This window comes from Pseudorasbora parva, chromosome 20, assembly GCF_024679245.1.
Source record: "Pseudorasbora parva isolate DD20220531a chromosome 20, ASM2467924v1, whole genome shotgun sequence".
NCBI lineage: Eukaryota > Metazoa > Chordata > Actinopteri > Cypriniformes > Gobionidae > Pseudorasbora > Pseudorasbora parva.
In genome coordinates this window covers 20,859,375-20,880,339 of record NC_090191.1, presented here as the reverse complement: position 1 = coordinate 20,880,339, position 20,965 = coordinate 20,859,375, and the positions used below count along the sequence as shown (strand labels likewise).

Below are 20,965 nucleotides of genomic sequence, written 5' to 3'. Positions count from 1 at the left end.
GTTTTTATATGTATGTTTATAAACTCAACTCAACTGCAAAGTCCATAGAAATGTCATTGTGTATTCTTATGTATTGCTGTATTGTCACGGCTTCACGGTTGGTGATATTTCATTTCTGAAGCACTGCCAAGGCATTCCTGGCGACATAAACTATATATGTCAGCCAGTGGTAGCTGGGCTATAAAATCCCTTTGTCTCAACACCCTGTTGTTCTGCCTCCTGTCCGTGGCCATCAACCAGACACAACCCAGGTACAGCGTCCATGCTTACTTTAAAGAATTGACTCTGTCTTGAGAATATTTTCAGTTTATTGTTGTCATTATTTTGTAAGTTTCATCTGAAATCTCTTGAATTTCTTTTTTAGAGTTCAACAAGACATCACAATGGGCGAGTAAGTAAAAGTCTTTGTTTCCCCCTAAAGGTTATTTATTATTTATGACACATTAGCATGTTAACATAAAAAAAAAATCTATTCTTTTCCATGTAAAGTATGTGATACTGGCAGTTTTTAGTGAATGTTTTAGAGTGGCTATCAAACTTTTCCTCCAATATTGACCAGATAAAATATGTATTAATATATAGCGACAACAAGCCTCGCTACAATTCTCAAACAAAATGATAATTATTATAAGTCATGACAGCTTAATTTGTCAGCAGACATGTGGAGTGCTTGAGATTCCACAACAAAGATTTTATTATGTGACTGCAGATGACATATGCCTGGCATATAATTGAACAATGCATTTTTTAGTGATTAATAAATGTTTCAAATTACTTTAGTCAAACAGTTTGATTAATCAAAATGTTTTAATAAATGTCTCACTGATAATGGTTTCCCTTTTTTCTTTCCTAAAATACAATACTGACAGTCAGGTGAGCATATGTTTTCCATACTATTTTCCATATTTGCGTAAGAAATATGTATTGCTTTTAGTATTTACATACATATCATAATAATATGCTGGCTTTTGAATTTGGCAGATACGAAGGCCTGGAAATCCAAAAATGGACATCAAAGTATGTCTTGATTGTTAAAAAAAAAAAATCATGCAATGCTAATCAATATTTTATCAATATTCTACCAATAACCTAATTTCCCTCATCTTTTTTAATAGCCTAAGTCCAAGATTTCAGCATCACGGAAACTTTCACTAAAGGTTAGATTTATCTTTATAACTTATTTCCTACTTTGTTGTGAAAATTTTCATTAAAGCTCCACTTCCATCTTCAATCAGATGATGCTTCTTAACAGAGCAATGGAGGATTTGGAGAAAGAGAAACAGGACAGGGATGAAGAGAAAAATCGCTACCTCACAGAAAAACACCCTCCTTTGCAATTTTCTGGACTCTCTCTGGAGGATTTACAGGTGATGCATTCCATTGAAGCATTCAGAGTCAGTTGAAAAAAAAACATTCTGTTTAGCTTCATTCAATTTTTATCAAGTCTTAGAACAGTTATATTTAATAATGTTGTATATTCTACAGAATCTGTGTAAGCAACTCCATGCAAAAATCGATGTAGTAGATGAGGAGAGGTTCGAATATGAGGATAAAGTCATCAAGCACAACAAAGATGTAAGTCTAAACCAACATATAAGATATGTAATGTTGCCCCAAATGTATTTGTCCATGGGTTCCATGCAGCCTGAAATAGTCCACGCTAATCTCATATAGAATCTAACTGGGGCAAATTCAGATAGGATCAACACAGAATTTGTGGTCATGCCCATACCTAAAGCCCATATTGTGCTTACTTTGGCCACACCATGAGATGTTGGGTTGACTCTGGCATTCAAGGTTTGCTGTACTACAGAGTTTACACACCAGAACCGGCTTAAGATATTGGACCTTGAGGGTCAGAGTTACCCACCCTGACTATTCTCTATAGACCATATGTCTCCAATGAGGTCCACTTACCTGCAGAGTTTAACCTTCAAGGCTTGTGTAGTAGAGCAATATTTCCCAACTCCATTTCTGGTGGTACATCTACTTTACACATTTTCAAACTCTTCTCAAACAAACCTTAATAGAACCAACAGTCCATGAGACTCCAAAACCTGAAATGGATAGGTCAGATATGGGAGACATTCAAAATGTGTACTGTTGGGTTGCTTCCAGAAACAGGGCTGGGACACACTGTATTAGAGTATCGTAAATTGGTGCTAAACACTGTAGGTCAGTGGTCTTCCAGGAAAATGGATTATAGAACACTGGTATAATCAGTATCCTAAAAATAAAAGCTTTATTTTATTTTATGTACGGCTGTTCATCACCTCATGATGGCTGCTATGTTGAGATTTGCAGAATAATAATAATTTATTTTGCTAACCCCCCTAATAATTCACTTTCAGTTTTGTATTTCTGTATCCATACAAAGTTGTGTCAGTATATAGTCAAAACAACTAGAAAGAAGTTACTAAGTAAGTTATTACTTTATTGCGCCTTTCAGGCTTATTTGGTTCCTTTTAACATCTTTAGGCCAGATTTACTAAACAGATTTACTAGAGTGAGAGTGCAATTCCCTAAATGCGGCATTGGGAGTGGACAGTTCTGCGCGTGATCTACTGACGACGTGCAAATGAATGAATACAGATGCAGCCGGATCATTTCCATAATGACCAGCGCAATCTACCCGTTAGTATCTGGTTTAAGATGTGCTTTATTTGGGCAGTAAATAATGGCGCAAATACCAGTAAATTGACTTTAATTTTGTAATCCCCTCGCATGATTAATTTATATACTCTCTTTCCATACATTTTGAACTCCTTGAAAGTTGCCTGAAAGGTAAACTCCTACAAATGCATATGCAATAAGGTCAGCCACAAAAATAACCCTGTCCACAGCTTTTCAGCGTTAATCTGGGATCTGGCGGTGGTTCTTGAGAGGTTATCCCTGACCCAATCGAACCATTGGAGTAGTTGCCATAAAAAGTATTACACTTAAGAATACTTTTCTACTGGCTATTACATCCCTTAAAGGGTTACTTCACTGCTTTTTCATATTAAATTATGTTATTCCCCTAACTAAGATGAGTTGATACATACAGTCTTGTTCAAAATAATAGCAGTACAATGTGACTAACCAGAATAATCAAGGTTTTTAGTATATTTTTTATTGCTACGTGGCAAACAAGTTACCAGTATGTTCAGTAGATTCTCAGAAAACAAACAAGACCCAGCATTCATGATATGCACGCTCTTAAGGCTGTGCAATTGGGCAATTAGTTGAAAGGGGTGTGTTCAAAAAAATAGCAGTGTCTACCTTTGACTGTACAAACTCAAAACTATTTTGTACAAACATTTTTTTTTTTCTGGGATTTAGCAATCCTGTGAATCACTAAACTAATATGTAGTTGTATGACCACAGTTTTTTAAAACTGCTTGACATCTGTGTGGCATGGAGTCAACCAACTTGTGGCACCTCTCAGCTGTTATTCCACTCCATGATTCTTTAACAACATTCCACAATTCATTCACATTTCTTGGTTTTGCTTCAGAAACAGCATTTTTGATATCACCCCACAAGTTCTCAATTGGATTAAGGTCTGGAGATTGGGCTGGCCACTCCATAACATTAATTTTGTTGGTTTGGAACCAAGACTTTGCCCGTTTACTAGTGTGTTTTGGGTCATTGTCTTGTTGAAACAACCGTTTCAAGGGCATGTCCTCTTCAGCATAGGGCAACATGACCTCTTCAAGTATTTTAACATATGCAAACTGATCCATGATCCCTGGTATGCGATAAATAGGCCCAACACCATAGTAGGAGAAACATGCCCATATCATGATGCTTGCACCTCCATGCTTCACTGTCTTCACTGTGTACTGTGGCTTGAATTCAGAGTTTGGGGGTCGTCTCACAAACTGCCTGTGGCCCTTGGACCCAAAAATAACAATTTTACTCTCATCAGTCCACAAAATGTTCCTCCATTTCTCTTTAGGCCAGTTGATGTGTTCTTTGGCAAATTGTAACCTCTTCTGCACATGCCTTTTTTTAACAGAGGGACTTTGCGGGGGATTCTTGAAAATAGATTAGCTTCACACAGACGTCTTCTAACTGTCACAGTACTTACAGGTAACTCCAGACTGTCTTTGATCATCCTGGAGGTGATCATTGGCTGAGCCTTTGCCATTCTGGTTATTCTTCTATCCATTTTGATGGTTGTCTTCCATTTTCTTCCACGTCTCTCTGGTTTTGCTCTCCATTTTAAGGCATTGGAGATCATTTTAGCTGAACAGCCTATCATTTTTGCACCTCTTTATAGGTTTACCCCTCTCTAATCAACTTTTTAATCAAAGTACGCTGTTCTTCTGAACAATGTCTTGAACAACCCATTTTCCTCAGCTTTCAAATGCATGTTCAACAAGTGTTGGCTTCATCCTTAAATAGGGGCCACCTGATTCACACCTGTTTCTTCACAAAATTGATGACCTCAGTGATTGAATGCCACACTGCTATTTTTTGAACACACCCCTTTCAACTAATTGCCCAATTGCACAGCCTTAAGAGCGTGCATATCATGAATGCTGGGTCTCATTTGTTTTCTGAGAATCTACTGAACCTACTGGTAACTTGTTTGCCACGTAGCAATAAAAAATATACTAAAAACCTTGATTATTCTGGTTAGTCACATTGTACTGCTATTATTTTGAACAAGACTGTACCTCTCTCGTCTCAGTGCATGCACTTAATCGCTCTGACGTGCGGTGACATTCTGATAGCACTCAGCTTAGCCCACTAAGCCCAGTGCAGTCATTAGGTACCAAACAGAGATCAAGTTAGAAGCTACCAAACACCTCCACCTTTTCCCTATTTAAATACAGTTCAAGTATTTAAGTAACGATCAAGTATGATGACATAAAATAAAACGTAGTGCTTTTCTAAGCGGATTAAAAAGGAGAACTATAATGTATGGAGGAATAGCACTTCTGAGAGTACTTCGACTCGACACAGTAAAAAGTCCCACCTGAAACATCTTCCCTCACATCACCCATCTCACATCTGTGAGGGTCGAAGTACTGTCAGAAGTGCTATTCCGCCATACATTATAGTTCTCTTTTTTGAACTGGGCTTAGTGGGCTAAGCTAAATGCTATCGGAATGGCACCGTGCGTCAGAGCTATTAAGTGCACACACTAAGAGGAGAGAGGTATGTATGAACTCATCTTAGTTAAGAGAATAACAGTTTAATATGAAAAAGTGTTGAATTATCCCTTTGAGTTGGGGGCCTTCAAGCCCTTTGTCGGTTTGGTCATAAATCAAAAAAGGGTCATAAATCTTTTTTGAACTGAGCTGTTTTATATAAAAAAAGTTGTACCTGTTGTTTTTTGTACCCTGTAACTACATGAAACAAAAGGGGAACAAGAGCCACTTTAATTTACAGCCCACATATTTGTACTTACCCTGTAACTTCACTGATAATAACCCCTTAATAATTTTCCTGTTAGTTACTTACTCCTTTATTCCCCCAACATTACATATTATTTCCTTATACCTACACGTACTTACTTTATAGTTACATTATAATTAATGAAAGTTATGCTGTAAATTCACTTTACTTATGCTGTACTTTCTACTTAGTACCGTAATCTAAAGATCTTTTGCATCCTAGACCAGAATACATGGTCTACTATCCTACAGGCCTTCCATCCTCCACCAAATGTGTTGGCAGAACAAGAGAGACTGCACTTACTTTGCACAGTGCAGGCTTTAGAAATGTATGTTCAGAGGTCTTCTCAATTGAGGAAGTTTGAGCAGTTGTTAGAATGCATTGGGTTGCCCTAAGGCAGGTGGCGAACCTGTTCAGCATGATGAGCCAAAAAAAAACCTCATGACTGCGAAGAGCCCCAAGCTTTATCTTCAACTATAAAGGGGCTTTTAAAGGTGCACTAGAATGAGTTGAAACAATATGTATTATTCTCTGATATCTACATATAGGGTATGTGGCTTATTTAAGGGCAAAAATGGTCCAGATACAGCTTTACAGGTCCATTTACAAACCTAGATTGTCCCTGGGATGTAATGCTCTGTTTTTGCCTTAAGCCGGGTGCACAGTGTGTGATTTTGACCACGATTTGGCCGTCTGAGACAAATTTAGCAAATCCTAAAAGATTCCTCTGATCATAGGCTAAAATCTGACATCTTTGGTCATTAGTTTGACATGTTCACCGACAGCCGATTAATGAGCGCTGTGATCAAATTTTAAATTTGATATAAATTCAAATTTTAAATAAACACGAAATTCTGGCAGCGTCAGAAGATTTGGCACACAATCCTGCAGTGTGACTTCTCCTACGACGACAGTCAAATATCTCCGTTTTTCAAGACAAACTGACCAAAACGAGAGCTAGAGATTTCTTTGTAGCCAGCGTTTCAGTCCCGCATGTAATGCAGCTCACTGTCACCGAACGCGTCATTCATTGATGATATAAAACTCCGGATGAGTTTTCTTGTGCGTGCTGGGAGCCAATGCATGCTGGGAGCCAACATAGTATTAAAATGAGGGCTCCCATCATGCCTTGCAACATGAAGCATGTCACCATTGTTGAGATTCATATGCTGATTCTAGATGTCTTTGTGTGTCTAAAAAAAAATGTTCCCACAATGTATTTAAAAATCTAAATCCAGAAAGACTGATCAGCTGCAAAAAAAAAAACTTTTGTTGGTAAATATAATATAAAATGTATAAACAATCATTTTGATCATGAATAAAGTAGCAATTACTCTCCTTTATAATGCTGTTCTCTAGATCACCTGATCATTGGTTACAGCATTCTTTGCAACAAATTATGTCCTTTGTTAAACACTGTTACAAACTCATAAAATCCGCTAAGACTCAAACTGCCCAACTAAAGGAAACACTCATCACCAAAATGGTAACCAAACATTTTCAATAAAAAAAAGTCCTGAACCTATTCATTCTTAATAAGATCTTATGTTTCCAAAAGACACAAAATGTTGAATTGGCTCAACTACAAAAGATTTGTTACAGATTAGTTGTATCTCTCCAGAAAACAAATAATTTCACGTTGACTCAAAAAAAAAAGTGTGTGTCACAGATAAGTTATTATAAGACAAGATTTTTTTTGTTGTACGATATTTTTACAGTATCGATTTTTGCTGAACCAACACAACAACATCCATCATTTCAACTTGTGTTTTTTACAGTGTTTAGATACAAATCGTAAAAATATCGTGGCTTATTATCCTGAACATCACAACACTCATCAAAATCAATCCTGAAATACTGGCGCTTCTGAAGATCTGAATATAAATGGGTTTCAATTGATTTGGGTTTTTCTCTTTAACTGTTTGTTTTTGAGACAAAGAATAGCAACAACATCACTAAGGCACTTTGTAGCGAATTCCCCTTCGGGGGGGGGGGGGGGGGGGGGAGCATGCGTTTAGCTGTATGCTTTTTTCATTCTGCCATGATGATTCCTAATAATGTACTTCATGCCAATCAGAAAGGTTGCATTTAATGCATTTAAATTCATTCCTATTTATTTTTAAATTAAATGAGAAATAAAGAAATAAAAATTATGATTGTAAACACAGAACGTGGAGACTGAAGAGCAGTCAAAGAGTCGCACACGGCTGCCCTAAGGTATCCCTCCATTCAAACAATAACTGGATTGTCCAGGCAATCTCCTTGGCCTACCAAGTGCGCAAATTCCTTTACCTCTGGCCGTAAGGGCTCATTCTACTAGAAACATGGTGTCATTTTCTTTCAAGAAAACCTCACATGTATTTTTATGGGGTTATATAGTCTGCATCTTCCTTCTATGCTGGCCGCACAGGTGCTCTCGTCCTAAGATGTTTCAAACTAGGACAGGCATTAGTCGGTTTTATAACTTCTGCATTACAACAGAGCATACATCACATGCTACATAACGCAGCACCAATAAAGACTGGATGCGTGCTTCAGATGCAGAGGGCATTTCCCATCCTTCTCAGGGTACAAGTTGTAACACGAGACGTTCTAACGTATAGCATTCTTTAGGTTCTATGCACCTCCTTAGTAATGGAAATTTTGTATTCCCTTGATTTTAGATCAATGAGCTTAAGTTAAAAGTTCAGGATCTAGGGGGGAAGTTCAAGAAACCCGCCCTGAGGAAGGTGCGTGTGTCGGCTGATGAGATGATGAGAGCTCTGCTGGGCTCCAAACACAAAGGCTCCATGGACCTCCGTGCAAATCTGAAGTCGGTCAAGAAGGAAGATATAAAGCAAGAAAAGGTAGGGGGTAAACATAAAACATATACCAACATAGCTAATATGAATATCTGAACACATAAAACTGCATTTGCAAGAGCATTACACTTTTGTAATGTCCAAACTACTTTTTTTATTTATTTAAATTTTTATTGCATAATTAATTAAATCTAAAAAAATAAATAATAATTTACCATTACAATCCAATGTTTCTTTTTGTTAAATAGGTCTTGACCAGTGAAGTAGGTGACTGGCGTAAGAATGTGGAAGCCATGTCTGGCATGGAGGGAAGAAAGAAGATGTTTGATGCTGCAGGAGGAGGCCAGTGAGTCCCTTCTTGAAACCAACCGGTCTTGACAGAGAAATGGATAGGACAAGACTGAAATGTTTTTTTGTTTGGCTGAGCCCCAGCCATTTTTTTTTTTTTTTTTAATTTTTTTAGCAAATTAGTAACTGCTAGTCTTTTAAAGATATGAATTGCCCCAGAATGTAAACCCTATAAAGATTTACCCTTATGTTAATAAACATTCATTAAGAAGAATGATAATGTGGCCCTTTTCCATTCAATGTGAGCTTTTCCTTTAAAAATATGATTGATATCCCTTCATCAAACTAAAGAGATGATAAAATATGCCTTGGTAGTTTCGAGTGTTTCTGTGACCTATAGTCTCCATCCTATATCCTGCCTACAGTCTGCCATCATTTCAGTCATTATGTATGCATGCATGATGAATATAAATAAAACATAAAAAATAACTCAGATGGTTTAAGTTAGACTGGGATACAGTATATGTATGTTTTTTTTTTTGTTGTTGTTGCTACATTGAAGTCTTAAAAGGGTTAGTTCACCCAAAAATGGAATTGATGTCATTAATCACTCACCCTAATGTCGTTCCACACCCGTAAGACCTCTGTTCATCATCGGAACACAGTTTAAGATATTTTATATTTTAGTCCCAGAGCATAATGCAGTCAATGCCCACCTTACTGTCCATGTCCAGAAAGTTAATAAAAACATCATCAAAGTAGTCCATATGTGACATCAGTTGGTTGATTAGAGTCTCTTGAAGCATCGAAAATACATTTTGGTCCGAAAATAACAACAACTACGATTTTATTCAGCATTGTCTTCTCCATGTGCCTCCAAAAATAATCAAACGGTTAATGAATCAGTGAATCGATCAAAGATTCGGGTCGCCAATGTCACGTGATTTCAGCAGTTTCAGCATTTCGCTGCTGAAATCACGTGACATTGGCGACCTGAATCTTTGATCGATTCACTGATTCATTAACCGTTTGATTCTTTTTTGGACCAAAATGTATTTTCGATGCTTCAAGAGACTCTAATCAACCAACTCATGTCACATATGGAATACTTTGATGATGTTTTTATTAGCTCTCTGGACATGGACAGTGAAGTGGGCATTGACTGCATTATGCTCTGGGACTAAAATATAAAATATCTTAAACCGTGTTCCGATGATGAACGAAGGTCTTACAGGTGTGGAACAACATTAGGGTGAGTCATTAATGACATCAATTTCATTTTTGGGTGAATTAACCCTTTAAGTTGGCATTAAAAGTTGCAGAATTAAGCAGAACTTGACTTAACCCTCTACTGCATAGCGTTGCCCTCAGGCAACATACAGTTTTCTTAAGCCCCATTTCCAGTACATGTTTCTTTAAATGTTTGCAACCAATCAAAATGGTCAAACAATTATTATAGAACAGTCCAATAAGGTATTGGAGTCTTTATCAAGCATCATTTGAAGGCGGGACTTCCTTTTCTGACACGTGGTCACAGGAGCACATGGTGTGGGAAGAAGGTGAGATTATTTGCTTTAGTAATCTTATTTAACATGACATGAACTGTAAATAAAAAATATATATGTGTGCATGAAGTTATAGAGAAGCATATTGTCAGGTTTTATTCACTTTTTTTTTATTTAGCATGTTCAAAAATGCAGTTTTTCTTTTTGTTGCCTCAGGGCAACGTTGTGCGTTAAGGGGTACTTTTCAAGGAGGTCTTTGCTGACAATGTGTTTGAATGTTATCCCATATCATTGCATGTCTTTGCGCACACTATAATAAATAATAATAATAATTTAATTGTACAGGGCTAGTTTTAAGTGCAATATCATGTTAATAACAGACATGACTTTCTTGAAGGCCGCACTTTGACCCCTCGTAGCTCCGAGCGAGGATTTCGTACACACACATATATCACACGAAATTTGAAGGGGCTGATAGGATCTCTCAGGACACACATCTTAAAGGGGTGTAAGTTGTACCCCTGGGGTGCTAGAGCTTACCAAAAAACCTAAAAAAAGCCCCATAGACTTATAATAGGGCGGTTGTCCCATCAAACGCATGCATTTCTCCTACACTGGTAAATCCCATTTGAATTATACATATCTCTGCTTCACAGACTCACAGAGACAAGGGGGTGGGCTCAATCTACTCAGACAACCAATCACTATCTCAGGATCATTGTGATGCTATTAAGCCACGCCCTAGCAACCGTTTAGAGCTCCCTAGCAACCGATCCCATAGACTTCCATTGAAAGAGATCAAAGTTATATCTCTGGATAGGAGTGCCATAGAAACATAGGGGTGGGTTTGTTTGACTCAGGGCATCAACAGCCAATCACAAATCACCTTCAACACCTCCTAGCCACGCCCTAGCAACCACTATCGAGCACCCTAACAACCCAAACCCACAGTGTATATCTTCACATCTGAATGTCATAGAGACATGGGGGTTGGTTTATATCATTCATACTGGCAAGGAGCTTTTGGCGTATCATTACGGGATGCTACCAAGCCACTCCATAGCAACCAAACAGAGTACCCTAGCAACTGTTTAGCAAAACCTATATCTCTGCATTAGTACATCATAGACACATGGGGATTGGCTTATATCATTCATACTGACAAGGAGCTTTTGGGGTCATTATAGGATGGTGCCAAGCCACTCCATAGCAAACATTTACAGTACCTTAGCAACCGTACAAACACATAAAGAAGCCATATCTCAGCCCCACAACATTGTACAGACATGTTGCTTGGCTTTTTTGCATCACAAATGCCACAGGGCCCCGAGTTTTGCCACGGCAAGCACCACTCACAATTTCTTCAGGAATTGTACTTTCTAGTACCATTGAAGTGGCCAAATGCCATAATGAAATATTTGAAACATTTTGCATTTAAAAGAGTACCAGTTCCCTCTTGATTTTCTTAATAAATGTTGATACAATATTATATTTTTCTCTGTGATTTACTACCTATACTGCATAACGTGGCCCTGGGGCAACAAAATAAAATCTGCCAAGGGGGGGTTGGATTTTTAAAAATATATTTATTTTGTTAATCTATTATCTTAAATCTTCCAGAAAATAAGATTTTTTTTTTTTTTTATTGCATAAACATAATTCATGCATTAGAGGGTTAAACTTCTTGACTTAATTTTTTTCACTGTCATTATTCACAAATACAACTCATTTTGCTGAGGAGCCAGAAATGATGACATTTCTTTTAAAGGAGAATAAAAAAATTATATATATATATATATATATATATATATATATATATATAAATTCGTGTAATTGCTAGGTTCAACATTTTTAATAGCAGTAAAATGGATGAAAATTCAAACACAAAATAATAACATGTTATGGTACTAATATGTGATCAGTAAAAAAAATTTCTTTACACTCTTATATGTATTTCTCAATGATTAATGTTAAACAACTGGTGCTTAAATAAGACAAATGACTATTTGTTTTGTTCCGTCATTTACAATATGATGATATGATTCATTATCCATTCTTACTTTCGGACTTAAATATGATATTGCACTATGCTGAATCTGATAAGATCAGTTAAGCCAGCAGATTAGGCTAGGGGTCATCTTCCATGGTGACAGCAGTAAATAAAGAGGTTAAACTCGCCATTGTTTCAGTTCATGCTGTATATTTAGTTCTGTTGTACCCCATATCGAATCTGACTCAACCTTGAAGAGATGAACATTAGAAAGTGCACACGTCATTGTGAACCTAAAGCATGCAGGACAAGAGAGCTTTCCTGTTGTCACCTACATGGGTTGTTCACACCATGAGATGCACAGCAACACTGGAAGTCCAGACATGGTTGCCTGCATAAACTGCGAGGTTTACGCTAAAGACAAACACTGACAATAAATACTGATGACTACATTAAGTGATATTAATTCCACATTCTTGCAAATATCTACTTAAAAAGTTTTTTTCAGAATGAGGGGAAAAATCATATTGCCATTAGTACTTTGTATTTATCATATAGTTTTCAAATAAATATGTTCTTTAACCTCTGTTGATATTTAATGTCCATATATTTATTTCTGTCAAGAAGCCTTGTGCAGGATAATGTACAATCAGATGTTTATATTTGCACTTGTTGAACACATTCCTACCTAGTTTTCACAAGTTCACATTAACAAAAATGAGAAAAGGTTATGCGTTGTATGAAGGTATTTTTTTTGTGTGCAAAACAACTGAATACATGTAAGAGTGGAATTTGTAGCATAGTCATAGAGAAAAATCTGGTAACGCCCAGAAAGTACTGTGTAATATGTCAACTGCTCTACATTCTCCAGGATCCCCTTCCACATTCTTGGGTTCCACTCCATCATTTACAGGTAAGCTTTTATTCACTTTGCACACTTGTGTGTTTACCTCACTAACCTCAAGCTGTTTTTCTTTCAGGGAATCACCATTTTCTGGTTGGTACCTGCTACTTCAACCTCTACTGAGTCTGGGAATGGGAGACTACCCAAATGAGAAGAACTCTCAGGTGGGATGTAACGAGTAACCACCTCAACTGATTCTCTGGGTACAAAACAGTAAGTCACTCACTCTCAGAATTTTCATCATTTGAATTTCCTGCTTCATCAGCATTTTCCATACCCACTGAGACCTTGCTCGACATCTTTGACACACCCTGGGTAAAATGGCCTTGTCTGCCTCCACACCAGGTTAGAACCCACAAGGTAAGAGCAGGTCTCGGTGCAGAGTACGGACAGGCCCCTTTTTCCCTTCAGGACAAAAGAGAAACTTTTGTTAAACTTGTCTGCCAGTTTCTGTTTGCCTCTCAACTGGACATTTCTAACTAAAACCCTATCACCCACTTCCAAACTGGAAACCACTACATTTCTGTCAATCCTCTTTTTATTCCGTTCTGCTACTTTCATGCTATTTTCTAAGGCCAACTTGTAGCTCTCTTCTAGCCTACTCTTTATAGAGGTTACATACTTTGAGTGAGATTTGACGCACACCTGCAGCATCCGATTAAACTCCCAGAAACCCATGGGACACACAAAGGCTGTCTTTTCCTTATCCTGCTCGTCCATTTCAATCTGATAGTATCCTGATTTCAGGTCGAGAACAGAGAACCATTTGGAGCCCGTAAGAACAGAAAATGCCACTTCAAGATTTGGAAGGGCATAGGTGTCCTTAATGGTCTGCGCGTTCAGCTTCCTGAAATCTATACAAAGCCGAACAGAATTATCTTTTTTTCTTACAACAACAATTGGAGAAACAAAAGGAGATTCAGACTCCCTAATCACTCCAGCGTCCAACAACTCCTGCAAGTTTTTCCTAACTGCACTGACATCTTGGGGATGAATCGGTCTGGGTCTATGTTTGAACGGGGTCTCATCGCTAAGCCTAATGCGATGTTTCACCTTATCAGTATGGCCATAATCCATATCATGCACGGCAAAAACTTCAGGCATTGCATTCAGTAAAGCAGAGATACGAGTTATTCTGTCGGCAAAGGTGAGTCACCAAAATCAATAGGTATCTGTGTTTCAGGTGATTTCTCTTGGGCTTGAGAGGAGTCACTTCCCTGGGAAGGCTCCATCACATGCTGAATAGAATAAAGTTCAGCTAACAAAGTCTTTGGAGGAATCACAATGTCGGCATGGGAATCATATCTAACCAACACAGGCACATAAAAGGAACATTTGCTAGGCAAAGTGTGCAAACCACTGGCAATAACTAAACCAGCTGGTAAGTTAGACAATTCCGAAGACCCAATGACTGCTAAGTTTTCTGGAAAGAAACCATGCAGGTAAACATAACCATCAAACACTGCAATACCACCCGCAGGCACCATCTCCCCCCAAGGTTACACACCTCAAAGTCTCTGCACTTCTCTGCTAATGCCTGGCACTCAAAATCTTAAGCACAGCTTGGTAACCATTGAAAGCTGAATTGAGCTCAACATCTCCCTGAGCATAGGTATCGTACAAGGCATCCAAGGAGTTTGTCCAAACTAAAATCTGTTGCACTCCCACCAAGTCAGGAACCACTAAAGCTAGAGTACCAATTTCCGCTTCTGACCCCAAGAAATCTTTAGGAAAAGTTAATGTTACTTCCACATACCCTTAATAGGGTACAGACTGGCCATTGGCCCCTTCTACCTCCAACAAGGCATTTAAAGGCTTCACTGGATGATCTGCTAAATGTGCTTTGTGGAAAGAAGACGGAATCGTGGTCACTTGGGACCCAGTGTCCAATAAACAATTCACCTGTATTCCATCAATGCACAACTGGGCAGTACACTTTGTCCCAATTAATCCTTTTGGCAACCTTCCTGACATTCTACCATTTGAATCAGTGCCAAAAATATTTCTGCTCTTTTTAGGGCAATGAAACTCAGCCCCGCTCTCTGCATGCCCTACTGCAGAGACGGCCTGGAGTTTACCTGCTTCAATTTCACCTGGTTCTGCAAGTCCCATTGGGCTCCCTCAGCAAACAGTGTTTTCTAGCCACTTTGGAAGGGTCTGGGTCATTTTCACAGTGGGTGACAATGGCCCTCATTTATCAAAAGTGCGTACACCAAATTTCCAGCGTACACCCAAACCCACGGTGACTTTGAGATTTATCAATATGGACGTTGGCGTACGGCACGCTCAAATCCTACACCAGCTCAGGAGGTGGTGTACGTACGTTTGAGTAAGTGCGAAAATGCGCAGAAAAGCAATTCCTAACACCACAAAACGCACTGACAAGATATGCTATATGACCCACTGTTAAAAACCACAACAATAACATTCACTGTTTATTTTTGTGCAACCTGAACGTCAATGTTTAATTTGTGTGACTTTACCAAAGCGTTTGATTTGTAGGCATATGTATTCCTCCAGTCGCGAGCCTGTGCGCTTTATCTGACGTTTCAGGCCCGCCTGGCCTGGCAGCTGCGAACGGACTGGGACTAAAATAATTCAGACTGACAAAAATAATAAAAATGACCTTCTTCTTTTAAATAATAAGAAAACCAATAAAAACGACATTCTTCTTCTAAATAACAAGCGTCATTAAGAATAAAAATCATAATAATAAGAAGAAGAATCTTACAAATTGTCATGTAATTATTAATGTGAATGAATGGTACTCCACATCAGATCATCATCACCCAATTACCTATTGTACACCCAATACATGTGCCATGATACGAAATTAAATGCTAATTGTTTCAAAACGTGCTGTAAAATAATGCATTGTGATGGTAATTTATCATCCTAACAGCTATATTGAGAAACTGCTGGAGTGCGCTTCTCAACCTCCACATCATTAAGAGTACTCGTAATTTGGGTCCATATTTTGTTTTTGTAGGTGCCTTTAATCCCACTCTTTAAACTCCCAAATAAAACAATTTCGGGTTTTTTTTCCACTTCCCTGGTGATCGACTCGATGGGCGCGTCTCAATCATCTCACTAGTTCAGTAGTCAGAGCACTGATTTAGACGCACCCGATCTCCACGTCGGAGAAGTTTCGCTTCTTTGCCGTCTTCTGTTTGTCCATGGCGTAAAATGAGGGCGTGGGGGAGGCGGAGACTTGAATATATAGGGGCGTGTTATTCTAATGACGATCGTTTTCAGCCGCAGCATTTATCAAGGGCAAGTATTGTGTACACCTGGATTGCAGAGGTACGCACAGCTTCATAAATCAGGCGGTGAGAGGAGTGTAAGCATAATCTTACGCCAACATATACACCAGTTTCTACGCAAGATTGATAAATGAGGGCCAATGTGACCATCTTCACCGCAGCGAAAATAGTACCCAGGACGAGTTCGGGGCATGCCTGTCCCACTCATCTGAGACTGCTTAAACTCATTCGACTCTAGGCCACGCCTTTTCAACATTTCTATGGGAATCTAACGGTTGTTGAGTTCGATTTTGAGTCAGTGTACAATGTCTTTTTCGGGCACAACTGACTCCATAGCCTGGACTTGTGCTCTCAACTCATTTACTTCTGCTCTTAATTTAAAAAACTCCACAGATTCCTGGCAATCACCCTGCCCCTTCTTAGAACCTGAAATTTTCTGAGACGCTATCAGCGTGTGAACACTCTGTGCTGGATCTTTTCTAGAAAAAACAAGGTTAATAGTATATTGTTCATTCTCAGTTATAAGATGGATTAAGGTGAATTAAGCCACTACACAATGATCATATTCTGATCATCAAGCAGCCAACAGCATCTGATCGTGTTTTCTCTTGCTTTTCTTGCCATAGCAAACCCAGATACAGCAGTGAGAGAAACACTAACATTAAAAAGTCATCAAACTGCCCAACTAAAGAAAACACTGATTAATAAAAATTAATCACACACACACACACCGCGTCATATTACTTCACGAGAGGGAGTCGTGTGCTGGGCTCTGCGTTGGCTCAGTACAGAAAAGTTTAGTATTCAGTACACTTCTGTGTATTTTCGATAGTTTTCTTTTTCAATTTATCACTATCATGGTAAATTATTGTGTCCAGCCTCTCAGTACATCGAGTCCACAGGTTTCCAAAAAAACAAAACTAAAAAAAAAGTTAGAAAACCCTACTACACAAAACTGTTTTGTGCTGGTGAAGAGACAGGACTTAACTTCTGCATCTGCTTGGAAACATGAGGTGGTGTGTGTAGTTTTTCACTTTAGATCAGAGTATTATCATCCCAGTGATACAATTAAGTTCAACATTGCAATTCTAGTAAGGGATGATAATAAATTAATAAACATGTAAGTTACATGCAATGCTTCTTTGTCAATGTTTTTGTGTGGATCCATTTCAACATTAATGAATACAAATATGTACATTAATGCAATTGTAGTCTCAAATGTAGTCTCAAACTTTTCAAAATGTTTGGATTGGAATAATGTGCCGGTAATGTAAATATTTTATTTATGCCATGCATGTACATTTAAGTTCACTCAAATACATACATACTCATTTAATGTCATATACATCCTCACACTATTGGTGAATCTGCACGAAAAAAAACCATAACACAGAATTAATGAATAAAGGATAACATGAAACACAGTAACAATAACACCTTAGTGTCTGTGGATAAGAATCAATACTCTTAGATAACCAATACCAGCTGTGCTATTGCCTGATACATGATAATAATCTGTACAGTATTGTAATTTGAGCACAGTGTTTATATCATTAGCTAGAATATATTATATTTATATACTTGTATGGCTGCTGTGTACGGCATTAAACATTCATAACTTCCTCGACATCCGATCTGTCATTGCAATCTATTGTTTTCCTATCATTGAAATTCACTGCACTCCCTCTCGTTATGTGACTTTTGCCATTTTTAGATTCTCACAAAAATAACTCCAAAAGCCTTATTAGCGTATTTATAAGAATATTTGACAGAAAATCTAGTTCCTACATATTTTTTCTATACATTGACTCACTGGGGTCTCTAACCTACAACATGCCCTTTAAGCCTTGTCTGTGAAACCGGGGTATTTGTTTTGACACAATGACACAATGTCAGTATTGTCTTTTTGGAGCTTCTGGATGCTGTTTGCATCATTGAGCATTATTTCCCTGTTTATCACTGTAAAGCTGTGTGGTTTGGTTTGTCCATGTTTCAATGTTACACATTCCCATTTCAATGTGAACACATAATGCAGTTTATCCTTTACATAACATGGAAATAAAATACTTATTTGTTTTTTAACTAAAGTTAGTTATAAAGTAAGAACATTGTGATTGAACACTAAAGTATATGATAGTAAATTGAGAGGGTGGCAACTAAAGTTGGCATCATCTAAAGTGGTTCATACTATATTTTTAGAGCGTTTGTTGCAACTAATCTCACTTAACCTTGAAGAACATTTGAGCACACTGTGAACTCAAAGGCACAAGAGACAAAGCAAGGCTATGTGGGCCTCCATACATTAGATATACACTATTATGGAACACAGTAGATTGCAGAAATTATGGATTAAATAGAAACTAAAGCCATGTATAATGTTACAAAATATTTTAAATAAATGTTTTTTAAACTTTCTATTCATTAAAGAACCCTGAAAATAATTACACACCATGTTCTTACGCAATAAAAATCACCCCCAGGGAAGTGCAGACTATAGAACCTGATAAATATAAAACCTGTGTGTGGTATCTCAGCCGGCTGCCCCACAAATCACCTGAAGTGGAACCCTCAAATGAAGGGCCATAGAAGAGGCCATACCCCTAGTCAAATGTGCCCTCAAGGCCAAAGGTGAAGGCAAACTGTGCACCTGATAGGCCAAGGCAATCACCTGAACGATGCAGGCATCCCGTTTTTTAGGAGACCCAAAACACACTAACAGTTGGTCTGACCTTCTCCACTGGGAAGACTTCTGCAAATACATTTGCAGTGCTCTGACTGGGCAGAGCAGATGAAGTCCCCCCTCTTCAGCCAACACATGAGTTGGAGGAAGAAGTGCCTGCAGGACTGTAGGCCGTGCAACACTCAATGGCACCTTGGGCACATAGCCTGACCTCGGATGAAAGGTGGCTTTAACTCTGCCGGTGGCAAACTCCAGGCAAGTCGGGGTTAACCAAGGCCTGAAGGTCCCCAACCCTTCTAAGCAAGGTAATAGCAAGGAGCAGCACAGCCTTTAGTGACAGAACCCGATCTGTTGCTGTCTCAAGTGGTTCGAAGAGGGGCCGAAGCAAGTCCATCGAGAACCACCGCCAGATCCCATGTTTGAACTCTGGTACGAGTCACAGGCCTCATTCTCCAAGTACCACAGAGGAAACATACGACTAGAGGGTGCCTCCCCAAAGGCCCCCCCAAAGGACAGGGTAAACCCTGCAGAGAAACAATCTTGGAGGAACTCCAGCACTGAAGCCACAGGGCAGTTAATTGGTTCTACCTCACGCTCCCTGCACCAAGTGGAAAAGACATTCCACTTTAAGCCGTACAATCTTCACATCTAAAGAGCCTTGGAACTTAATATGGTCTCCACTTCACCTGCCGACAAGTACTGAGTCCCCTCAGGGACCTGACCCACAGCTTCCACAGCTCTAGCTGGGGGTAAAATATTGTGCCCCCTGCCTGAAACAGCAGGTCCCTCCTAAGAGGGATCTGTCATGGAGGACCTGCCAGCAGTGCTTTGATGTCTGTGAACCATATTTGAGCTGGCCAGTATGGGGCTACTAGGAGTAGACTGACCCCCACTTGCCACACCCTATCAGGGGAAATACATACAGATGCAGCCTTGGCCATGTATGCACCATGGCATCCAACCCCAGTGGGGCTGGATGCGTGAGGGAGTACACAGAAGATAGTGGGACATCTCTCAAGAGGCAAACAGATCCACTTCCACTGGGCTGTACCTCTAGCATATGGACTTCACCACATCTGGGTGAAGTCTCCATTCCCCGGGCCTCAGCCCCTGCCTCGACAGGATGTCTGCTCCTTGATTCTGGTCCCCAGGGACATACATTGCTCTGAGAGAAAGTCTGCCCTGGGACCACAGAAGGATGCATCAGTCTGCATGGAGGGTGAGAATTCAGACCTCCTCGATGGTTCAGACACGCAACTACTGACATTGTCAGAAATTTGTTAGATGCAGCTGCCATGAGCGCCAGCATTCTTCGAAACAGTTTTACAGTGATGTTGCTGCCTAGCTTCATGTTGGAGACCTGTATGGACTCGATGCGTGCGGGAGACATTTGTGCACATATCGTTGTCGAGTCTCATACTACTCCAAGGAAAGTGGTCCTCTGGGAGGGTGTCAACACACTCGTCTTCGTGTTAAGTCTCAACCCCAAGCTTTGAATGTGGCCAAGGATGACATCTCAATGCCAAATTGCCATTTCTCATGACTGAGCCAATATGAGCCAGTCGTTGAGATAGTTCAGTACACGGATGTCCTGGAGTCTTAGAGGAGCAAGAGCTGCATCCATGCACGTTGTGACTGTGCGAGGGAAAAGAGCTAGGCCGAATGGAAGAACCCAAAATTGGAATGCTTTGCCCCCAAAAGCGAACCGCATGAACTTCCTGTGAGAAGGATTGATGGAAACATGGAAGTATGCGTCCTTTAGATCTATTGTGACAAACCAGTCTTCGGACCAAATTTAATTCAAGATAATATGTATTGTGAGCATCTTGAACTGAACTGAAATATATACACAAAATATTTACACATTTTTATTTTGTTTTGTACTAATACATTATAAAACAGTATAAAACACTAAACTTGGATTAAGGTTGAAGAAATGACAATCATGTAACAACTTATAAAGGTGATAATACCCCCCCCCCCAAAAAAAAAAAAAAAAAAAAAAAATCAGCACAAATCCAACCACAAAGTCAGTTCTAAAGATTTCATTGTCATATCAAATTGGCAAGGCAAGTTTATTTATATATCACATTTCATAACCAAAGGCAATTCAAATTGCTTTACATAGAAATTAATTAAAATAGTG

The 20,965-nt window shown here is 39.0% G+C and overlaps 1 protein-coding gene across 1 annotated transcript; it reads left to right on the top strand.

Annotated features, from left to right (window-relative positions):
- The first annotated feature begins 984 nt into the window (after nucleotides 1–984).
- On the top strand, nucleotides 985–8,833 carry LOC137048795 (troponin I, slow skeletal muscle-like). The gene is made up of 6 exons (XM_067427078.1): nucleotides 985–1,017; nucleotides 1,116–1,157; nucleotides 1,236–1,367; nucleotides 1,486–1,575; nucleotides 8,052–8,234; nucleotides 8,438–8,833. The coding sequence occupies exons 1-6, from the start codon at nucleotides 1,006–1,008 to the stop codon at nucleotides 8,537–8,539; spliced, it is 561 nt and encodes a 186-aa protein (XP_067283179.1). The 5' UTR covers nucleotides 985–1,005; the 3' UTR covers nucleotides 8,540–8,833.
- The last annotated feature ends 12,132 nt before the right edge of the window (nucleotides 8,834–20,965 follow it).

What these genes read in the sequence shown, in the direction of transcription:
- LOC137048795 (XM_067427078.1), top strand. An exon ending in TCTCTCTGGAGGATTTACAG is followed by an intron (nt 1,368 to 1,485) that starts GTGATGCATTCC and finishes TATATTCTACAG; the next exon opens with AATCTGTGTAAGCAACTCCA. An exon ending in AAGATATAAAGCAAGAAAAG is followed by an intron (nt 8,235 to 8,437) that starts GTAGGGGGTAAA and finishes TTTGTTAAATAG; the next exon opens with GTCTTGACCAGTGAAGTAGG.